Source organism: Equus asinus, chromosome 8 (assembly GCF_041296235.1).
Source record: "Equus asinus isolate D_3611 breed Donkey chromosome 8, EquAss-T2T_v2, whole genome shotgun sequence".
Classification (NCBI taxonomy): Eukaryota; Metazoa; Chordata; class Mammalia; order Perissodactyla; family Equidae; genus Equus; species Equus asinus.
The window spans coordinates 49,738,424-49,760,589 of NC_091797.1; the positions used below are offsets into that span (position 1 = coordinate 49,738,424).

The window sequence follows — 22,166 nt, forward strand, 5'->3', positions numbered from 1 at the left end:
TGAATATTATAACTTAAATGATTGAATCTGGTAACATCTACTATTAGATAAGCTAAAACATTTATAAACTCTTCAGAAAGTTAAAACAGCATACATCTAAAGTAAAATGTTACTTAGAAGACTACTATAATTCATTAAGAAGACTAAAATCACATACAATTCTAGAAACTCTTACCTTGGAAAGACTGTTTGGCTCTATCTACTAGTTCATCAATTGGATAACTGGCCAAATTTCCTCTGGCATGTTTAGTTTTGCAGTAGGTACAAGCGTTGAGACACCTGTTAAAATGATAGCAAGAAATAACGCACAAACTGTTAAAGATGGGGAACACTTAAGGGAGGAAAGAAAAAAAAAGCCCAAAAGATACACCAAAGTGCTATTTTAGTAACATTTGGCAATTTATACTCTGTTTTTTCTTTTTTAAGGAAGATTAGCCCTGAGCTAACTGCTGCCAATCCTCCCCTTTTCAATGAGGAAGACTGGCCCTGAGCTAATATCTGTGCCCATCTTCCTCCACTTTATATGTGGGACGCCTACCACAGAATGGCTTGTCAAGCAGTGCCATGTCCACACCTGGGATCCGAACTGACGAACCCCAGGATACTGAAGCAGAACGTGCACACTTAACCACTATGTACCGGGCAGGCCCCCACATTTGCCAATTTATATAATAGATATACAAAAACAAATAGCTACCATACTTCATACTTACTTTATTTCCATCAGGCACAGAAATTTGCAATTTGCAATTCTTTTAGGTTTCAACTATTCAAAAATGATTGTGCAAATCACATAATACTATCTTCAAATGCACGTATTCATGAGGAATAAAGTTTATAAATGCTTACAATAATTAAGTAATCAACAGAAATTCAAGATCCACATTTTTTTAAAACTACTGACATTTCTTTCGCATCACAAAACTAAAATATTAGTATTGATTATATATACTATATGCATAAATGATAAAGCATATTGATTTAACTTTTAACTAACGATATAAGAATAAATAAATAGGAAACATAGCATTCTCACATGAAAATACACCCTTAGACATTTTCAGATATTTTTCATTCCTTGAAATCAGAAAAAAATATTAAAACAAGTCCAATGAATACTCTTTAGGATTATATTAGTCAAAGTAAAGAAGAATGACAACATTAGTTTTGAAAAATTAAAAAACAGAATTATTTCCCAATAGTCTTTAGACATGATAAAGAATTTTTTAAAATTAAAATGTTGCTTCTACTCTTGTAACTTTTAAAAACAATTTAAATAAGTGATCTTCTTATAAAAGAAACAGTTACAACATCATAAAATAGTCCTATATCAAAAAGATAAAGCTCAATAACATTGAATAAAACAAAAAGGAACATCTCTTCAGTGATTCAACTGCTATAACAAGTAGCATTTTAAAAGATCATCACTATACAAATGCTTTAAAACTTCAAACTGGGAAAAATGGAATCTGGCCAATGTTAACTTTGTTAATATATGACTTTAAAATACATGTGAATCACTGTTCTCAGAAGTCAAACATACAATGCTTAATTTCTGATAATTTTTGCATGGAACTCAAGTAAAGTAACACATACATTTTGAAATGATTTTTACTGTTTAACCAATCACACAGTCTTGAATCAACACTCCCTTCTTCCTAAGCCATTTACATTTTTAAAAAATAAAACACCTGGGGCCGGCCCCATGGCCAAGTGGTTAAGTTCGCATGCTCTGCTTCAGCGGCCCAGGGTTTCACCGGTTCGAATCCTGGGCGCAGACATGGCACCACTCATCAAGCCATGCTGAGGCAGCGTCCCACAAAAAGACCCACAACTAAAAGTACACAACTATGTACCAGGGGGCTTTGGGAGGAAAAATACAATCTTTAAAAGTAAATAAATAAATAAAACACAAATTGTGGCCTCACTCTTATGAACAGAGTTGCTAAGAGAGTTCAATGTTGTTGGTGTATGTTTTCTCTTTTTAATTTCCATTTATCCCATAACAAGGGGAAAGAGAAAACTGTTTTGTGGCCTCTCCTTAAGAGAGTAACTCACTTTTGTTTAGCCCTGATTGAACAACAGATACTTTCCTAGATGTTTTACATACATTACATCACTTACCATTCTACAGTTGGCTATTACTATCTCCATCTCACAGATGAAGAATCTACTTCAAAAAAGTCAGATAATACAACTGATACCACAGAAATATAAAGAATAATAAGATACTACTATGAATAACTATATGCAAACAAATTGGGCACCCTAGGAGGATAAATTCCTAGAAACATACAACCTACCAAGACTAAATCACGAAGAAATACAAAATCTGAACAGACCAATAATGAGTAAGGAGATTGAATTGGTAATCAAAGAAAGAAAAAGCCCAGGCCCAGACAGTTTCACTGGTGAATTTTATTAAACATTTAAAGAAGAATTAATGCCAATCCTTCTCAAACTCTTTCAAAAAATAGAAGAGGAGGGAATACTCTCAAACTCAATTTACAAGGCTAGTATTACCTGGATGTTAAAGCCAGATAAGGGCACTGCAAAACAAAGAAAACTATAGGCCAATATCCCTCTTGAGTATAGATGCAAAAATTCTCCACAAAACACTAGCAAACCAAATTCGATAGCATATTAAAAGGATCACACACCATGATTAAATGAGATTCATCCCTGGGAAACAAAAATGGTTCAACATACACAAATCAATCCACATTCCACTAATAGAAAGAAGGATAAAAATCACATGATCATCTCAGTAGACACAGAAGAACCATTTGACAAAATTCAACATCAATTCAAGATAAAAACTCTGAACAAACTGGATATTGAAGGAATATACCTCAACAAAATAAAGATCATATATGACAAGCTCACAGCTAACACCACACTCAATCGTAGAAGGTTCAAAGCTTTTCCTCTAAGAGGAGGAACAAGACAAGGATGTCCACACTTACCACTCCTATTCAACACAGTATTCTAAGTCCTAGAAACTAGAGTAATCAGGCAAGGGAAAGAAATAAAAAGCAACTGAATTAGAGAGAAAAAAGTAAAATTATCTCTGTTCACAGATGATATGATCTCATATATAGAAGATCCTAAAGACTCCACCAAAGAACTGTGCGATCTCATCATGAATTCACTAAAGTGATAAGAGACAAAATCAACACACAGAAAGGAATAGAATTTCTACACACTAACAATTTATCTGAAAAGGAAATAAAGAAAATGATCCAATTTACAATAGCATCAAAAACATACTTAGCAATAAATTTAACCATGGAAGTGAAAGACCTACACACTGAAAACTACAATTTTGAAACTGAAAGAAATTGAAGACACAAATAAATGAAAAGATATTTCATGCCCATGGACTGGAAGATTCAACATTCTTAAAATGTCCAAATTAACTAAAGCCATCTATAAAGTCAATGTAGTCCCTATCAAGGTTCCAATGGCATTTGTTACAGAAATAGAAAAAACAATCCTAAAATTCATTTGGAAGCACAAAAGACCCCGAAGAGCCAAAGCAATTCTGAGAAAGAAGAACAAAGCTGGAGGCATCATACTTCCTGATTTCAAACTATATTACAAAGGTATAGTAATCAAAACAGTATGGTACTGGCACAAAATGAGACAAATACAACAATGGAAAAGAATCTGAGCCCCGAAATAAACCCATGCATGTACGGTCAACTATATTTGATAAAGGAGCCAAGAATACTGAATGGAGAAAAGATAGTCTATTCAATAAACAGTGCTGGGAAAATTGGATATTCACCTGCAAAAACATGAAACCAGACCACTAACTTATCCCACCCACAAGAATTAACTCAAAATGGATTAAAGACTTCAATATAAGACCAAAAACCATAAAACTCCTAAAAGAAAACAGGAAAAAAAGCTCTTTGACATGGGTCTTGGGAATGATTTTTTGGATATGACATCTGAAGCAGAAGCAACAAAAGCAAAATTAAACAATGGGACTACATAAAAGTAAAAGGCTTCTGCTCTGCAAAAGAAATGGTCAACAAAATGAAACGGCAACCTACAAAACGGGAGAAAATATTTGCAACCACATATCTAATTCAAAATATAAATGCTTCATAGTATTTGATTATTTTTCCATAGTAAGAGATTCATAATATCTGATAAGGTGTTAATATCCAAAATATATAAGCAACTCATACAACTCAATAGCAAAAAACAAACAACCCATTATTAACAAAGGGTCAACAAAGGGTCAAAGAATCTGAATAGATACTTTCCAAAGAAGATATTCAAATGGCCAACACTAACGTGAAAAGGCGCTCAACATCACTAATCATCAAGGAAATGCAAATCAAAACCACAATGAGATATCACCTCACACCTGTTAGAAAGGCTATCATTAAAGAGACAAGAGATAAGAAGACTTGGTGAGGATCTGAAGAAAAGGGAACCCTTGTGCACTGTTGGTGGGAATGTAAACTGATGCAGCCACTATGGAAACCAGCATAAAGTTTCCTCAAAAAATTAAAAATAGAACTACCATATGATCCAGCAATTCTACTTCTGAGTATATATCCAAAGGAGACAAAATCACTATCTTGAAGAGCTATCTGCACCTCCAATTTTCATTGCAGCATTGTTTGCGATGGCCAAGACATGGAAACAACCTAAGTGTTCTTCCATGGATGAAGAGATGAAGAAAAAAATATGTATTTCATCTATTGCGTGTTTGTGCGTGTAAATATTTACACTGGAATATTACTTGGCCACACAAAGAAGAAAATCCTGCCATTTGCGACAACATGGATGAACCTCGAGGGCATTATGCTAAGTGAAATAAGTCAGACAGAGAAAGAGATACCGTATGATCTCACTTATATGTGGAATCTAAAAAACCCCAAAAATTCACAGAAACAGAACAAATTGGTGGTTGCCAGAGGTGGGGGGAGAGGGTGGGAAATGGGTGAAGGTGGTGTAAGGGTGCAAACTTGCAGTTATAAGATAAATTCTGGGGCTCTAATGGACAGCATGGTGACTATAGTTCTCAATACTGTATTGTATACTTGAAACTTCCTAAGAAAGTAGATCTTAAAAGTTCTCATCACAAGAAAACAATCTGTGACTATTTAAGGTGATGGCTGTTAACTAAACTTACTGTGGTAAGCATTTCACAACATATACATACATCAAATTATTATGTTGTACTTCAAACTTACACAGTGTCATATGTCAACTATATCTCAGTAAAACTGGGTGGCGGGAGAGAGAGAGAGTCAGAAAAGTAGCTTGCCCAAGACATGTAATAACTGAGATTCAAATTTAGGCCTGTGAAATTTCAAACTTCATCTGCTTCCCCAGAATAAACGTGTGTGAAACATCCTAGCTACATACACATACAAATAATAAGATAGGTAATCATCCAACAAAAGATGTAACATAATGTAGAATATCCAGTCAAAGATATGGCCAGTACTCATCATCCTGTGTATGAAGCTATTTGTTTACAACACGCATTTCTCTCTTTCATTCTTTGGAAATCTAAGGCTAGACTTCTTTTTCATCCACTTTTTCATCCACAGTTATTTCATCCTTGTTACAAATTCTGTTTTTCATCTTCCTGCTGGCTCTGTGGCAAAATGTCACCTCCTTCCACTGGGCTGTCTTTTTAAATTCTACTGCTCAGGTTCTCAAAGCTGACTGCTGTCTCTGCCTTCTCATCAAAAGTGGCTCCATGATCCACTCTATGCGGCAGACACCGCACTTCATTCACCTGTGGTTCCCCCTTCCGACTGGCATTCACTCAAGTTACATCAGCACCTTCCAGGGCACCTGCTCTCTCCTCCCCCTGGTCCCACCTCAGGTCTCCTGACCCCTTTCTCTAGTTCTCCTCTTCCCCAGGGAGGGCTCCATAAATTAACAGACAGTCTTAACTGAAGCTACTATTATTTTTGACTTGGGTGTTTCTTAAAAGTATCTGTCTTACGGGATATCAGCCTGGAGAAGGGGAAGGAAAACAGAAGGAGAAGGGTAGGGAAACATGCATTTGGAACATTGATAACATGAATGAACACACTAAAGCACTTAGAATAGTGTCTGCAGCTAGTAAGTGATCAGTAACTGCTGGCCACTGGTTGGTTAATGTGACTGTTCTAAACAATTCTGTAAGAAAACAATTAAGCATCATCATGGTCCAGGTGTACCTAACTTTATGGAACAGATGTGTTGCTGATAGGTTGACTTAAATCAACTGTGGAAACCAAATCATACTTTCCTACTGGCTCACTTAATAAAGGTGGAAATGTATCCCCCATGGAAATTCACTCATGAAAATGCACTGACACGTTTAAATAAAACAAGGTGATATTTGGAAACATTTATAATAATCAAAATAAGCCAGCAAGTATAAATATTACATTAAGAATTCAAAATATTCTTCACTAAACTGCTCCCCTGGGGTTAATTAGGGTTGTTGATGTGATATGTTTTTGAAGTTCTAAACTCTTCATTGTATAAGATAGGTTCAACCTTATCTGCAGTTACGAAAATAATACTTTATATCATTAAAATAAAGCGAAAATTCCTATGGAGTGTATTTCTTTAAGAATCTTATAATAGCACTATCTCAAGCATTAAACCTGCTATGTCTTATGTTTAAAAACAAGAGAGATTTGTTATAAGGCACAGGAAAAATATGCAGTACAAAATCAGAAAAGAAAGAATGAACTTTTTGATACTATTTGCTTTAAAAACAATTTTCTCAATCACCAGGAATTATAATGACGAATCATTTCGACATGACAAGCTTCCAATAAAATAAAGGGATTCACCATAGAAACCTTTAGTAGCTAGTTCCAGTTACCCATAAACAATAAAATAATTGTCTGAGAGTAAGAACACTGAGCCAATTTCTTCAACCGTCAGAAACAAAAGATCTTTGAAGGTTGACTGTTGAAAGCCAAAACCAAAAAGAGACGGCTGTTAAACTGCAAGGAAGATGCAAAATTCTGAACAGACCTAGACTGTTGTGATAGAAGGATAAAGCTAGCACCCGTATCTACTGATCTTTGCACAGGTTCTTAATGGCCACAGGCCAAGAAAGAACTAAAACCTCAAAAGCAGACACAGATCAGGCATCTGCTTTAGCAGGAGAGCTCTGAAGTCTTAAAAAGTATCTGTGGTAAGATATTTTTAAACTATAGGAACTAAAAAGTGAAATAACAATGAATTTTCACAGATTAAAATATTTCAAACGGCTCAAATGCATAATAAAATGTCAATTTAATACTTGAAAGACATAAAGCAAATGAAGACTAAAAGTTTTAACACATTCAGTTTTTTCTCCTTAAGAGCATCCTTATATATCACAAAACTAGAGTTATATTTTTAAAAATTCACCGTACTGATATGTTTTTTCCCAGGAAAAAAAGGCCTGTGCGCCTCAGGATTCTTCTCCCTGCCAAGGGTCAAAGATAAATGTAAATATGCAAAAACTATTGTGGACTCAAACATTAACACTTCAAACTGGCATTTTCTTTGTCACTAACATAATTTAATCCATATTTTTAATCAATTGACAGTTTAATATTTCTCAAAGCTTCAAATTTTACAAAATAATAAGCCCTTCATAGAGCTAAACCTTGGAAAAATCATACTGTGGTCCAGCCACATTCTTCCATATTGAAGCATCATGAAACAAAGGAAAAAAAAAACCCCAAGAAACAAAAGGTTCACACACCATAAGTTGAGTCAGACTCATTGTTAAATATAGCCTATTGTGAGCCCTCATCTTGGTTTTAAAAGTATTTCCAGGAAAATTACAAATTTTTTGATCTTTTAAACAAATACAAAAGAGAGACTCAATATCAGCAGAATCTGATTAGGTCATCAAATGATAAGATAAAAATCTACTTGCCAAGATCAAAATCCTGACCAAGCAAAGTAAAAATGACATACTTGAAAAACTAGCAAAATATAGTTCCAAAATCTTAAATTCTTTAAGCTTTCTGTGGCCAGGACTTTTCCCATAGGAAATAAATCTCTCCACCTTGCTTACTGACTCAATCTTCTCTCCTCAACTCCAAAATCGTATTCTAATGATGACAGCCTCAGTTCAACTGTACCCCTTCAGGAGTTCCTTTCCTTCAGGGGTTGGGGAGTAAGGGGTGGGGGGTGGGAGGGGGGTAGGGAGGGGAAGGAAGGAAGCTTAGCAGCAGTTAACCATTCTCCTGTATATACTAAATTAAAAAACAACTACAGCTACATTTTCTCTTATTCTATCCCCATTAGCTACTGTGCTACATCCTTTGCTTCATAAAGTTGTTCCAAAATATTTAAACTCTGTACCCTTATTTCTCGTTCCCTTTACCTGGAAGAATTATCTTTATCATCACTCATCAACCAGTGTAAAAATCATCACAACCTTTAACATTGCTTGGGGGGGAGATGCTAATAATAGTAAAAGATGGTTGCTGTTGGTACTGGTACAAAAACAGGTCCACAGATCAATGGAACAGAATTGAAAGCCCCAGAGATAAAACCACACATCTATGGACAGCTAATCTTTGACAAAGGAGCAGAGGGCCTACAATGGAGAAAAGAAAGTCTCTTCAACAAATGGTGCTGGGAAAACTGGACAGCCACATGCAAAAGATTGAAAATTGACCATTCTTTTTCACCACACACCAAAATAAACTCAAAATGGATCAAAGACCTAAAGATTAGGCCTGAAGTCTTCTGTAAGAGAATATAGGCAGTACACTCTTTGACATCAGTTTCAAAAGAATCTTTTCGGACACTATAACTCCTCAGTTGAGGGAAACAATAGAAAGAATAAACAAATGGGACTTCATCAGACTAAAGAGCTTCTTCAAGGCAAGGGAAAACAGGATTGAAACAAAAAAACAGCTCACTAATTGGGAAAAAATATTTACAAGCCACTTATCCGACAAAGGGTTAATCTCCATAATATACAAAGAACTCACACTGCTTAACAACACAAAAACAAACAACCCGATCAAAAAATGGGCAGAGGACATGAACAGACACTTCTCAAAAGAAGATATGAATATGGCCAATAGACACATGAAAAGATGTTCATCATCGCTAATCATCAGGGAAATGCAAATCAAAACTACACTAAGATATCACCTTACACCCGTTAGATTGGCAAAAACATCCAAAACCAAGAGCGACAAATGTTGGAGAGGTTGTGGAGAAAGAGGAACCCTCATACACTGTTGGTGGGAATGCAAACTTGTACAGCCACTATGGAAAACAGTATGGAGATTTCTCAAAAAGTTAAAAATAGAAATACCCTATGACCCAGCCATCCCATTACTGGGTATCAATCCTAAGAACCTGAAATCAGAAATCCCAAGAGTCCCTTGCACCCCTATGTTCATCGCAGCATTATTTACAATAGCCAAGACACGGAACCAACCTACATGCCCAGAAACTGATGGCTGGATAAAGAAGATACGGTATATATACACAATGGAATACTACTCAGCCATAAAAAAAGACAAAATTGGCCCATTCACAGCAACGTGGATAGACCTCGAGGGTATTATGTTAAGCGAAATAAGCCAGTCAGAGAAAGACGAACTCTATATGACTCCACTCATAGGTGGAAGTTAATATATTGACAAGGAGATCTGATCGGTGGTTACCAGGGAAAAGGGGGGGTGGGGGGAGGGCACAAAGGGGGAAGTGGTGTACCCACAACATGACTAACAAAAATGTACAACTGAAATCTCACAAGGCTGTAATCTATCATAACATTAATTAAAAAAAGAAAAAAAAAAGATGGTTGCTGAATCCTTGCCAAACACTCAGCCATGCATTTTACATTAATCATTTATCATCACAGTGATCTTGATATCAGTATTATTATCCCTAAGTTTCATACAGGAAACTGAGGCTGAAAAAGATTAAGAAACTTATCCCAAAGTTACAGATTGCCAAGTCAAAGATGCAATCAATCTTACCTGAAATTCCTTTATCACTGATTGTACTCTACTTCTCTTAAGATACAGCTTACTCTATGTAGGAATACATGATTGTTGAGGAGGATTCTGGGAAGATAGTGGAGTAGGAAGCTCCAGGAATGGGTCTCCTCATCTAGACAACAATTAGACTGCAGAAATCTATCTGATAGAACTATTTTGGAACTCTGGAGTCTAGACTTCTAGGGGAAGATTTGGATGATAAATTGCAGATAACTTCAGGCAATTTCAGCTCTGAGCACAGTAGCAACTACCCATCCCTCACCTCTAACCACATGACAGGCAACTGTGCATGTGTTCTGGGAGCAGCTTACTCATAGCATGTAGGAGCTAGAGTGGGCAAAATGAACCTTGTCATCAAAATATCAGGGATCTATGCTCTGATCACTCACTGCTGCTTCTGATCACAGAGGTGCCAGAGAAAGAGACAGCAGCCATTGTTGCTACACCTCTCTACATTCTTAAAAGTCCCTCCCCTTCTCAATGAAATGACCGCCAGGAGATTTAAAGGGGCGGCACTTCCCATTTCCCCTTAATTTTTCACTTTTTTCTCCTTTCAGGAGCCAGACATTAAAGATTAGGACATTTGAAAAACAACTGCACATATGGGGAAAATTAGAATGTGATTACACATGGCAAGAGAAAGACTCATAAAAGACCTGAAAACACCTTAAGTTTATATTTCAGGCTGATCCTTGGCACAGAAAAAGCCTACAACAATAAAGAAATAAAAATAAACACAAATAATAACAAAACCAGCAAAACCTGTGAATCTGATTTCCAGAGTTACCACATTATTAGATTCAAATGTCAAGTGTTGAACAAAATCACAAAGCATACAAAGAAACAGGAAAGTATGGCACATTCAAAGGAAAAAAATATTAATCAACAGAAACTGTCCCTGAAAAAGACCTACTGGCAAATATACTAGACAAAGACTTTAAAATAACTGTCTTAAAGATGCTCAAAGAACAGAAGGAAAATATGGAAAAATCAAGAAAACAATGTATGAACAAAATTGAAATATGAACAACAGGATAGAAAGCCTAAAAAGAAACTCAAAAGAAATTCTGGAGCTGGAAAGCACAATAAATGAAATGAAAAAATCACTAGAGGGATTCAAGGCAGATTTGAGCCGGCAGAAGAAAGAATTAGCAAATTAGAAAATAGGATGAGGGAAATTACCAAGTCTGAAAATCAGAAAGAAAAAAATTGAAGAAAAGCAAAACAGAGCCTAAGGGAACTGTGGGACACCACCAAAACGACCAACATATGCACTGAGGGAGTCCAAGAAAGAGGAGAGAGAGAAAGAGACAGAGAGAATATTTAAAGAAATAACAGCTGAAAATTTCCCAAATTTGATAAAAGACATGAATATAAACATCCAAGAAGCTCAAGAAACACGGTAAGATGAACTCAAATAGATTCACAGAGAGACACGTTATAATCAAAGTTTCAAAAGACAAAGAGAATCTTGAAAGCAGCAAGAGTGAAGCGAATCATCACATACAAGGAATCCTCAATAAGATTATCAGCAGATTTCTTATCAGCAACTTTGCAGCCTAGAAGACAGTGGACCAAAATATTCAAAGTCCTAAAACAAAAACAAAAAAACCTGTCAAACAAGAACTCAAAAAGAAAGATATCATAAAAAGTATTTTCTCTGACCACAAGAGAATGAAGTTTGAAATGAATAACAAAAGGAAAATTCAGAAAACTGTGGAACTTAAACAACACACTTTTAAACAACTACTCAAAGAAGAAATCATAAGGAAAATTAGAAAATACTTAGAGATGAATGAAAACAAAGATACCACAAAGCTTCTGAGATGCAGACAAAGCAGTAGTAAGAGGAAAAATTATAGCTACAAACACTTAAAAAACAAGAAAGATCTCCTATCAACACCCAACTTTTCAACTTAAGGAGAGAGAAGAAGAAGAAGAAGAAAATAAAACCAAAGCTAGGAGAAGGAAATAATAAAGATTAGAGAAGAGATAAATGAAACAGAGAATACAAAAACACTAGAGAAAAATCAACAAAGTCAGAAGTTGATCCTTTGAAAAGATCAACAAAATTGACAAACCTTTAGCTAGACAGACTAAGAAAAAAGAGAGAAGACTCAAAATTGCCTTATGGCCAATTAGTTATATGGTGAAAATGTTTGTGGCAAAAATGCTTGTAGTAAAGATGTCCACCACAAAAATGCTTATGGTAAAAGTACCTAGAACCAATTAAAACAATCAAGAAACTAGGAATAGAAGGAAACCTCCTCTACATAATAAAAACCATATATGAAAAACTTACAGTGAACATCATATTCAATAGGAAATAACTGAAAGCTGTTCCTCTAAGATCAGGAACAAGACAAGGATGCCTACTTTCACTACTTCTATTCAACAGGTTTTGGAAGCCTAGCCTGAGCAATTACACAAGTAAAACAGCAAAACGCATCCAAATTGGAAAGGAAGAAGTAAATTTATCTCTCTATTTACAGATGATCTGATCTTCTATATAGAAAATTCTAAAAATCCCACCAAAAAACCCATTAAAACTAATAAATAAGCCCAGTAAAGTATCAGGATACACAGTTAATACACAAAAATCAGTTGTATTTCTATACACAATGAAAAATCAAAAAGGAAATTCCAAAACAATTCCATTTACAACAGCATCAAAAAAAATGAACTATTAACTAACTTAAGTAAGGAGATGAGAGACTTGTACAGTAAAAACTACAAAACATTGCTGAAAGAAATTGAAGACACAAATAAAGGGAAACACATCCCATGATCACAGATTGGATGACTTAATATTGTCCAAATGTAAATACTACCCCAAGTGATCTACAGATTCAATGCAATTCCTACGAAAATACCAATGACATTTCTTGCAGAAATAGAAAAACCCATCCTAAAATTCAAATTGAATCTCAAGGGATCCCAAATAAACAAAACAATCTTGAAAAGAAAGAACAAAACTGGAGAACTCATAATCGCTGATTTCAAAACTTATGACAAAGCTACAACAATCAAAACAGTTTGGTCTTAGCATAAAGACAGATATACAGACCAACAGAATAAAATAGAGAACCCAGAAATAAACTCTCACATATACGGTTAAGTGATTTTTGTTGAGGGTGCCAAGACCATTGAATGGGATACAAACAGTCTTTTCAACAAATGGTGCTGGGAAAACTGGATGTCCACATGCAAAAGAATGAAGTTAGACCCTTACCTAACACCACATACGAAAATTAACTCAAAATGAATCAAAGACCTGAATATAAGATGCAAAACAATAAAACTCTTAGAAGAAAACATAGGAAAAAGCTTCATGAAATTAGATTTGGCAATCATTTCTTGGATATGACACCAAAGACACAGGCAACAAAACAATAAAACAGACAAATTGGACTTAAGGAAAATTACTATTTTTGCATCAAAAGACACTACCAACAAAGCAAAAAGGCAACCCATAGAATTGGAGGAAAATATCTGTAAATCATATATCTGATAAGGGATTAATATTCAGAATATATATGAAGAACTCCTAAAACTCAACAACAAAAAAATCTGATTAAAAAATGGGCAAAAGACTCAGATATTTCTCCAAAAATATACGAATGGCTAATAAGTACATGAAAACATACTCAACATCACTAATCATTAGAAAAATGCAAATCAAAACTATAATGAAATACCACCTCACACCCACTAGGATGGCTACTGTCAAAAAAAACCAAACAACAAATCTTGGCGAATACGTGGAGACACTGGAACCCCTGTGCACTGCTAGAGGGAACATAAAATGATACAGCTGCTGTGGAAAACAGGATAGTGGTTCATCAAAACATTAAAAACAGAACTACCATATGATCCAGCAATTCCACTTCTAGGTACATACTCAAAAGAATTGAAAGCAGGGGTCTCAAAGAGAGATTTGAACACCCATATTCTTGGTGGCAGCAGCACTATTTACAAAAGCTAAAATGTGGAATCAACCCAAACGTCGTCCACTGACTGATGAATGAACAAGCAACGCAATGGAATATTACTCAGCCTGAAAAAGGAAAGAAATTCTGCAGTGTGCTACAATGTGGATGAACTTTGAGGACATTAGGCTAAGTGAAATAAGCCATCACAAAAAGACAAATACTCTATGATTCCACTTACATGAGGTACTTAGAATAGTCTAGTTCAGTAGAATGGTGGTTGCCAGGAGTTATAGGGAGGGGAGAATGGTAAGTTACTCTTTAATGGCTATAGAATTTCAGTTTTACAAGATGAAAAGAGCTATGGAGATGGATACTGGTGATGGATGCACAACAATATAAATATATTTAATATCATTGAAGTGCACACTTAAAAATAAGATGGTAAATTTCATGTCATGTGTATTTTACCACAATAAACAAAAAGTGAAAAAAAGAATACATGATTGTTTGTATGTTTAATACTTTTAGTAGATTATAATTTACTTAAGGAACAGATATATATCTTATTCATCTTACTATCTGCTGTAGCATCTTACACAATGCCTTGTATACTATTAGAATATCGATAAATACTCAAAGCTGTTGGTGATTTCATAATGGACTAGACCTGTTGTCAAGCCAATATTTGGTTACAGAGGCAGCAGCAGTGCTAAGCAGAAAGGTGGGCTGGCAATTATAATTGGATCTGCTTGGAAACAAATCCAATAAGATAAAATGTGGCAGGGAAAGGGAAGTAAAGAATGGAGTAGGCACAAGGCGATAATATGGATCTTGCCAGGCAAAAGGATCAGCACTCTTGTCTTTAAGGTCAGACAGCTGGGAACAGGAAACCAAAGCCTGGAGACCAGAACTATAAGGCCAGTGACCCTACACAGGATATAAACACAATACAATGTGTACACCATGCCAAACAGACTATCCAATACGAGGAATCGAAGAGCCAAAGTATCCATCAAAGACCACTCATTTTCAATGTAACTGTCATCTTCCATCAGTCATTTCCAGACCTTGAAATGTCACAGAGCAATCAATTTGAAATGCACACACTTAAACCTGGCCATCAAACAGGGTGCCAACTTTTTATTTTGGCAAGCAAACACTTTTTTAAAAAAAAGTTAAACCACCCTATACTCTTCATTTTATTTTAAAAAGAGCCTATTTTAACATCAAAATAGGGGAAATGTCACGACAAAAGATCACGCATGTAGCTTCAAGAAAAACCCACTATATTTTTATTACATTTCTCATTTTACCAGAGACCAGCAAAAATCCATCAAGGTCTACAGAAACTATTGCTACAGATGATTCTATAACATCTACCTAAGTTTCATTACATTTCTAAGATAATCTTCAGAATTGAAGATGTATAGGTGAAAACAGCAAGCAAACGGCTTTAACTATTTGAATATCAGCCTGAATTGGGTAACACACCACTTGATACAGACATAGAAGAAATACTATTAATAAGTAACAATAATTCCAGCTGGATTTTCAACGTGTTCTATCTGTAGCTAGTGGTTTACGCCCTGGGAGACACAGTCCCACACCCAGAATAGCAACAACTGTTTTGTGAATATGTTTACCAAAATAGCATGGCGAAAGATGAAATTCTGTCAACTATAAAGCACATACTTGGCCAAAACTTTTCTTCTATTCCACTTTCATTGTTATTTTTAGTTTTATAAAACAACGACAACAGTACAAAAGATTAAGCCTAAGCTATTTTCTATACCATTCAAAGACAGCAGTGGAGATAGCTGCAGCCAATAATACTTGCTAGTGAAACAAGGATAGCTGGTTGGCCATTAGAGCTGGAGAACCCATACAAAGTGACTCTGCTACAGATGTGAATTAACTCATGAATGTCTAAGCTGAGAAAGAAACAGGAACTCTGAAGGCAACTATGTATCTCCTACCACAGCAGAAGACTTCATTTGCACAGTGTGTACATAAATCATACATATATGACTAATTCTTTTAAAAATATAATTCTGCCATGTAGAACATATTCCCAATATACTGTAAAGGCAAAAAAGCAGTAACAAATACTCTTTTAAAAATAATATAACCAAGTAGCTATACATTTGTACATAAAACACAAACACACAAGTACACACACACACACACACACACACACAGTTTCCCCACTTCCACCCTTAAATGTTCTCTACATCTTGGAGTTTGCTTGTTTGGTTTTTTCTTTTGACGTAAGGATACCTGGCTCCCTTACCAAACTTACGGAATCAGAATCTGCAAGAATGGAACCAAGCTGGGGCTGGCCCGCTGGCATAGTGGTTAAGTTCACACGCTCTGCTTTGGCAGCCAGGGCCTCACTGATTCGGATCCTGGGTGCAGACCTACACACTGCTCATCAAGCCATGCTGTGGCGGTGTCCCACATATAACCTAGAAGAAGACTGGCATAGATGTTGGCTCAGGGACAACCCTCCTCAAGCAAAAAGAGGAAGATCAGCAAAAGATGTTAGCTCACGACCAATCTTCCTCACCAAAAAAAAGAATGGAACCAAGGCATATGTATTTGTGAAAAGTGGTACTACTATTATACACCTGAGTTGAAGCCAAATTTACATGACGATAATATCAGAAATAACATTTATTTACTTACTGTGGCTTAATAGTTAACACTTATCTGCTATTAAACTAAGGAAAATTAAAGCTTCACTTCCAAATATTCTAAAGGACAACATATGAGAAGTGATCTCTAGCAAAGACTTACCTAAGGGTTAATCTCTTTAAAGTTTGAATAACCACACACTAACTATACCAACCAAAAAGAAAACCTGAATAATGGACCTTAAAACATATTAAAAAGTAAAGGAGTATCAGCGACGAGAGCTATTGTTTTTGCTTCCTCAATGGCTTTCGAGGCTGACGTCTGCAAGGGTGAAATCTCACAGTAAACACTGGCTGAAGCTAATTCTATAACATATAACAGGTACCATATTTTGGCGCCTGGGATAAAAGGTATTGTTCTAACACGGGTCAAAACATCCTGGGAAAAGAAAAAAAAAGCTTATATTTCAACCACGTTGAAACTAGAAAGCTAAATTCAGCTAATTTTCCAAACTGTGAGGGAAAAAAACAAATTGTTTTGATCAAATAAGGGTGCAAGTAATTATATAATGAAGAGAGAGGAGGTGTTTTAGATTGAAAGGGAAAAAGAATGCTGAGGCATTTACTCAATTACCCACCATTTTAATTTCAACAATTTCTCCAAATTTGAGAGCTACAATTCTAATTAGCACTATAATAATCTAAGTAAAATTCAACGGCCTGTCTCTACCTTTTGGAGATTATTACCCAACACAGGGCCAGGACAAAACACCAGTCACTGGATATAAAATGAGGGAACCAGCAGGTCCCTAATGTGCAGTGGCTGGCTCTGAAACCACAACCCCAGCCTCCCTGGAGGAAGGCTTTCCCACTCAGGCCTCAGGTGCACAGTGTTGGTGTCCACTCTTCTCCATACATATTACACTTTACTTCCGTGACTGATTCTAAGAATCCCCATAGATTCAATAACAGCTCTTGTTCTTTCTTTATTGGGACGGGGAGAGGGAGTGATAGAAGCTACCTCCATTAAATACAGAATTCAATCCCTTACAGAGAACCATGCTGTTTTCAGAAACATTAGGATAGCAAAGGGAAAAATGCATCCCAGATGGAGGAAATATGTCAATTTAACAACTCGAATGGGAACACTAAAGAATAATGTTTTAGAGATGAGCAGTCTATCAGTTGAGGAAAAGTTCCTTCCTAAGAGGTGGTGGTATGCAACGGGGGACAACCTAAAGAAGTCACCCTTTGATGCAGCCAAAGTGAATCATAAGAAACCTCTGGCTTCCCGGTTGTATCACACACAAAGGAATGGAATGTTTCTTTTGTTTAAAAGAAACAACCAATGCAATACAGTAAGATAGTTTCTCCAAATATTATAGATCACGTTAGGTATCTGAGTGTGCACAGCAACCAAACACTACAAAACAAATGACAGGAAATGCTATTTATCAGCATTTCCCAGAGATGATTGTTTTCCTACCCTTAAATGTTTATTTGGTTGTTTTTCAACAGATCCTATTGGAAAATTCTTCCTTATATTTCCAAATATCTCCTGTCTTCTTTGGCTTATTTTTTCCTAGATTAAATAGGGAAAGATGCTTCCTTTTAAGATTTAGCAAGATAAAATCATTCTAATTTGGCCTAATAATTCCATTTCTAGGGACTCACAGATTGCTGATGAGAGCGCAAATTGGCTTAACTTTTCTGAAGACAAATCTAAGGTGCTGAAAGCCTCACAATGTTTTCCTCAATAACTGTATTTCCAATCTAATAGGCACTTCATTTTAAAAACGTTCACTTTGTATACACAGTATAAAGAAATGATCCTTCCAAGAACAGATTCTTAAAAATAAAACACTCTTGCCAGCATAACAACAAATAGTAAGCTAATGGTTACACAATGCTCACTGTGTGCAAGGCATTATTTTAAGCACTTTGCACATATTAAATCACTTCTAATCCTTACAACAACCTCATGAGGTTTGTGTTTTTGTCGTCCTTCTTTTGCAGATGAAGAAACCAAGGCAGAATGAGGCTAAGGAACTTAGTAAAGGCTACTAACGAGTGGTGGGGCTGGGATTTAGATGAAGAAGCTCTAGGTCATACTACCTCAACACACAGCCAAAATCTGCTAAACTGATCCACACGACTCCAATGATGTCCTGATGCCATGGCCAAATACCACATCCTACAGCATCTAAATTTCACCATTGTCAAAGAAAAACATCATGAAAAGCGACTAAAACATACATAACACGCGTTACAAATTCTCAAAGAAACTCTATTTACATTTTTGGATCTTTTAATCGCTGAGAAAATAAACAATTATTTTGTCCCTATTTACAGAAGAGACACTTGTTAGCTACAAAAATGTTCACCTAAAACAGCTGTAGACCCTGCAGAGTCACCATTCATCAGATGCATACTCCAATGGAACATTTTCTCCAGAACAACAGGATCATCTATTTCTTTTTAACTGTGACAAGTTGCCACAGAAAAGCTGCAGTTTAGGCTGCATTTCTAGATAGGAGTACCCTAGTGCTGCTGCCTTTTGTTTTTTCTCCTTGAGGAAGATTAGCCCTGAGCTAACATCTGCTGCCAATCCTCCTGGGTTTTTTTGCTGAGGAAGCCTGGCCCTGAGCTAACACCCGTGCCCATCTTCCTCTACTTTATATGTGGGACGCCTGCCACAGCATGGCTTGACAAGCAGTGCCATGTCCGCACCTTGGATCCGAACAAGCAAACCCAAGGCCACCGAAGCACAATGTGTGAACTTAACCACTGTACCACCAGGCTGGGTGCCTCCTCTGCTTTTTTTAAGAGAAAATATTTTTATAATATGCAAATTTATTACAGTGGTAGTAATATAATGACCAAAATTCCACAGATCAAACAACCTTTGTAACACAATCATCAGTTTGATTTACTTAAGCCTCTCCTTTTTCCACGGCCATTTCTTGAGGGCACCTCCAAGTGAATGACAATTACTCAACCAATTCACTACCAAAAAATGCAGGGGCGGCCTAACCATCAGGCCTCTCACTTTCTCCTTCCATTTATATTGGAGGAAAAAGCATCCAGAGCAGAAGCCCATGGGGTGTCTTTTCAACACTTGGGAGAAGGAAGGAGCCAGAGGAAGAGTATTAATTCAAAGGACACAAAGTGCTCTCTGACACACTTCACGTTTGACACGCACAGCCTCCTTGTGAGGCATCCCTGGTGCAGGGAGAAGAAACTGTGTTTTTCAGATAAGAAAACTGAAGTCGAAAAGGGTTTATAGGATACAGATTAATTAAGAGACAGGACTAGGTTGGCACCCTAGTCCTAGCACCTCTTCCTATTATAAGGAGACTCAAGGGGTTGTGTTTTTTTCAGGGGTGGGGAGAGATTGATTGCTTTGATTGCTTAATATGTATTATTATTATTGCTGAGGAAGATTTGCCCTGAGCTAACATCTGTTGCCAATCTTCCTCTTTTTGTATGTGAGTCACCACAAGAGCATGGCCACTGAGACAACTTGTGCAGGCCCATGACCATCACAAAAAACCTGCTAAACATCTAAGTCAATGGTTCTTAAACTACAGAGTACATTAGATGTTCTGGGAGGGGTTGTTAAAGGACACATTGCTGGATCCCCTATTCTGATTCCATAGGTCTGCGGTGACAGCCAAGAATCTGCTATCCAGGTCATGCTAATGCTGCTGGTCCTGCAGCTACACTGAGAGCCACTGCTCTAAGGCAAACCGAGACTCGCTCTCCCTCCCAACCATGCACTCACTGTAAGGGGGCTACTGAAGTTCCGGTTCCTAGATGGACAGTCCTTCCCAAAGGCCATCTCACATGTGCCATGGAAGACAAGGAAAAAGGCGACACTCTCAGAGATAAAAATCACTTGCTGTCAAATATACTGACTAAGAAATTAACTTCTTCCCAGTACCGGGAGGACTCACCATTCCTGGACTATGAAAGAATGACCAATATGCCTAGTTTTCCATTATCCTCCTTTTAAAAATGGGATTTTTTTATTGCAGTCACCCTGCTCTTGCTCCAGCATTGTGAACAGACATTCATAAGTTATTCTTTAGCCACAGGTGCAAGCCCATGAGGAGCTCCATCAGACCTGAGAAAGATGATTATGTGTCACCCAGAGATCCTGGTATTGGAACTAGATAAGACTTTGAAATGTCCCCGTTTGGGGAGGTGATGAGGGTGTTTCATTTAAGGACAAATTTCAGTTAAGAACACATATAAGAGAAAGGATGCATATGGATGTTTGGGAGTGAAAAGGGTAAACTATGGGGCATGCTGTTAGATTCCCACCCTGGACCTATTCCTACTCCTCTTCCTAGAAGAATACTGGTTTTGTTCAGGAATCAACTCCTCTCTCATGTTGTCCATAAAGCTCAAGAGAAACTAGCTCTAGCACCAATTCTAGAGTAAGACGTGATTTTTCTTTTTTTTTTTTTTGAGGAAGATTAGCCCTGAGCTAACTACTGCCAGTCCTCCTCTTTTTGCTGAGGAAGCCTGGCCCTGAGCTAACATCCATGCCCATCTTCCTCTCCGTTATATATGGGACGCCTACCACACCATGGCATGCCAAGCAGTGCCATGTCCGCACCCGGGATCCGAACTGACGAACCCCGGGCCACCGAGAAGCAGAACGTGCGAACTTAACCACTGCGCCACCGGGCCAGCCCCTAGAGTAGGACATGATTAATCAAAAGGAAATCCCTTTTCCTTCTCTAATAAATGCTTAGTTCAGGAACTCAGACCTAAACCAATCAGCACATGGAATGGAAACTGGAATTAGTTCAGAAATGTACAAGGATAAAATTCATACCAATAAAATGTACTATGAATTTTGGGAAATCTTGCTTTGCTCTTAAGATACGGCCCATTTCTTTCAGAGACTGTAAAGGATAGGTGTGCACTCAGGATCATTTGGTCCTGAGGCTAAACGCCAGAGGAAAGCACAGCCAAGGGAATCACAAAACATGCAGACAAAGCCGCTGGATTAAGGTGCATTTCTTAACTTTGAGTTATGCAACTCATTATACTTCATTATCATTAGATTATCTATGATCTGCACTTGAAATATACAGATCCAATAATCAATATATGCATTAAAACCCATAAAGAGCTTCAAAGAACCAACAAAATGGTATTTGCCGCAATAAATTTATACCTTCCTTAACCTGAACAATTTTCTTTGCATTTGCAAAGATGCCAACTTTGAGAAATGCCTTGTATTGAGAGATAGGAAGTTTACAAAACAGATAATCTCAGCCTTCCAACTAGAAAAGAATTATAGGGTAGACATATTATAGAGACTCTATAAAGATTGTTCAGGGAATTTATTAAGTTTCTGAATTTTGTGTGTTGCTAAGACTTCAAAATCATATCCCTCCCTCCAAAAAAAAATCAGAAAGAACATCAAAAAGTATATCCTTCTACTTCAATCCTTTCATTTTAGAAATGAGAAATGGTGAGATACAGTTAATTAATATGAAGAAGCAAAACCTGGGTTTTCTAAAATGCAGTTGAATACTTCCATACTGGTTGTTCTCAACCTTTTCTCCTACCCAAAG

General features: G+C 36.7%; 1 protein-coding gene across 14 annotated transcripts in view; it reads right to left on the bottom strand.

The window, feature by feature from the left end:
• Window positions 1-22,166, bottom strand: part of CDKAL1 (CDK5 regulatory subunit associated protein 1 like 1) — a 612,104-nt gene that overhangs the window by 345,489 nt on the left and 244,449 nt on the right. For all 14 annotated transcript variants that reach the window (XM_070515582.1, XM_070515574.1, XM_070515583.1 and 11 more), the window contains one exon: window positions 176-279. In XM_070515582.1, coding sequence (XP_070371683.1) covers window positions 176-279 — 104 coding nt within the window. The remainder of the gene's footprint in view (window positions 1-175; window positions 280-22,166) is intronic.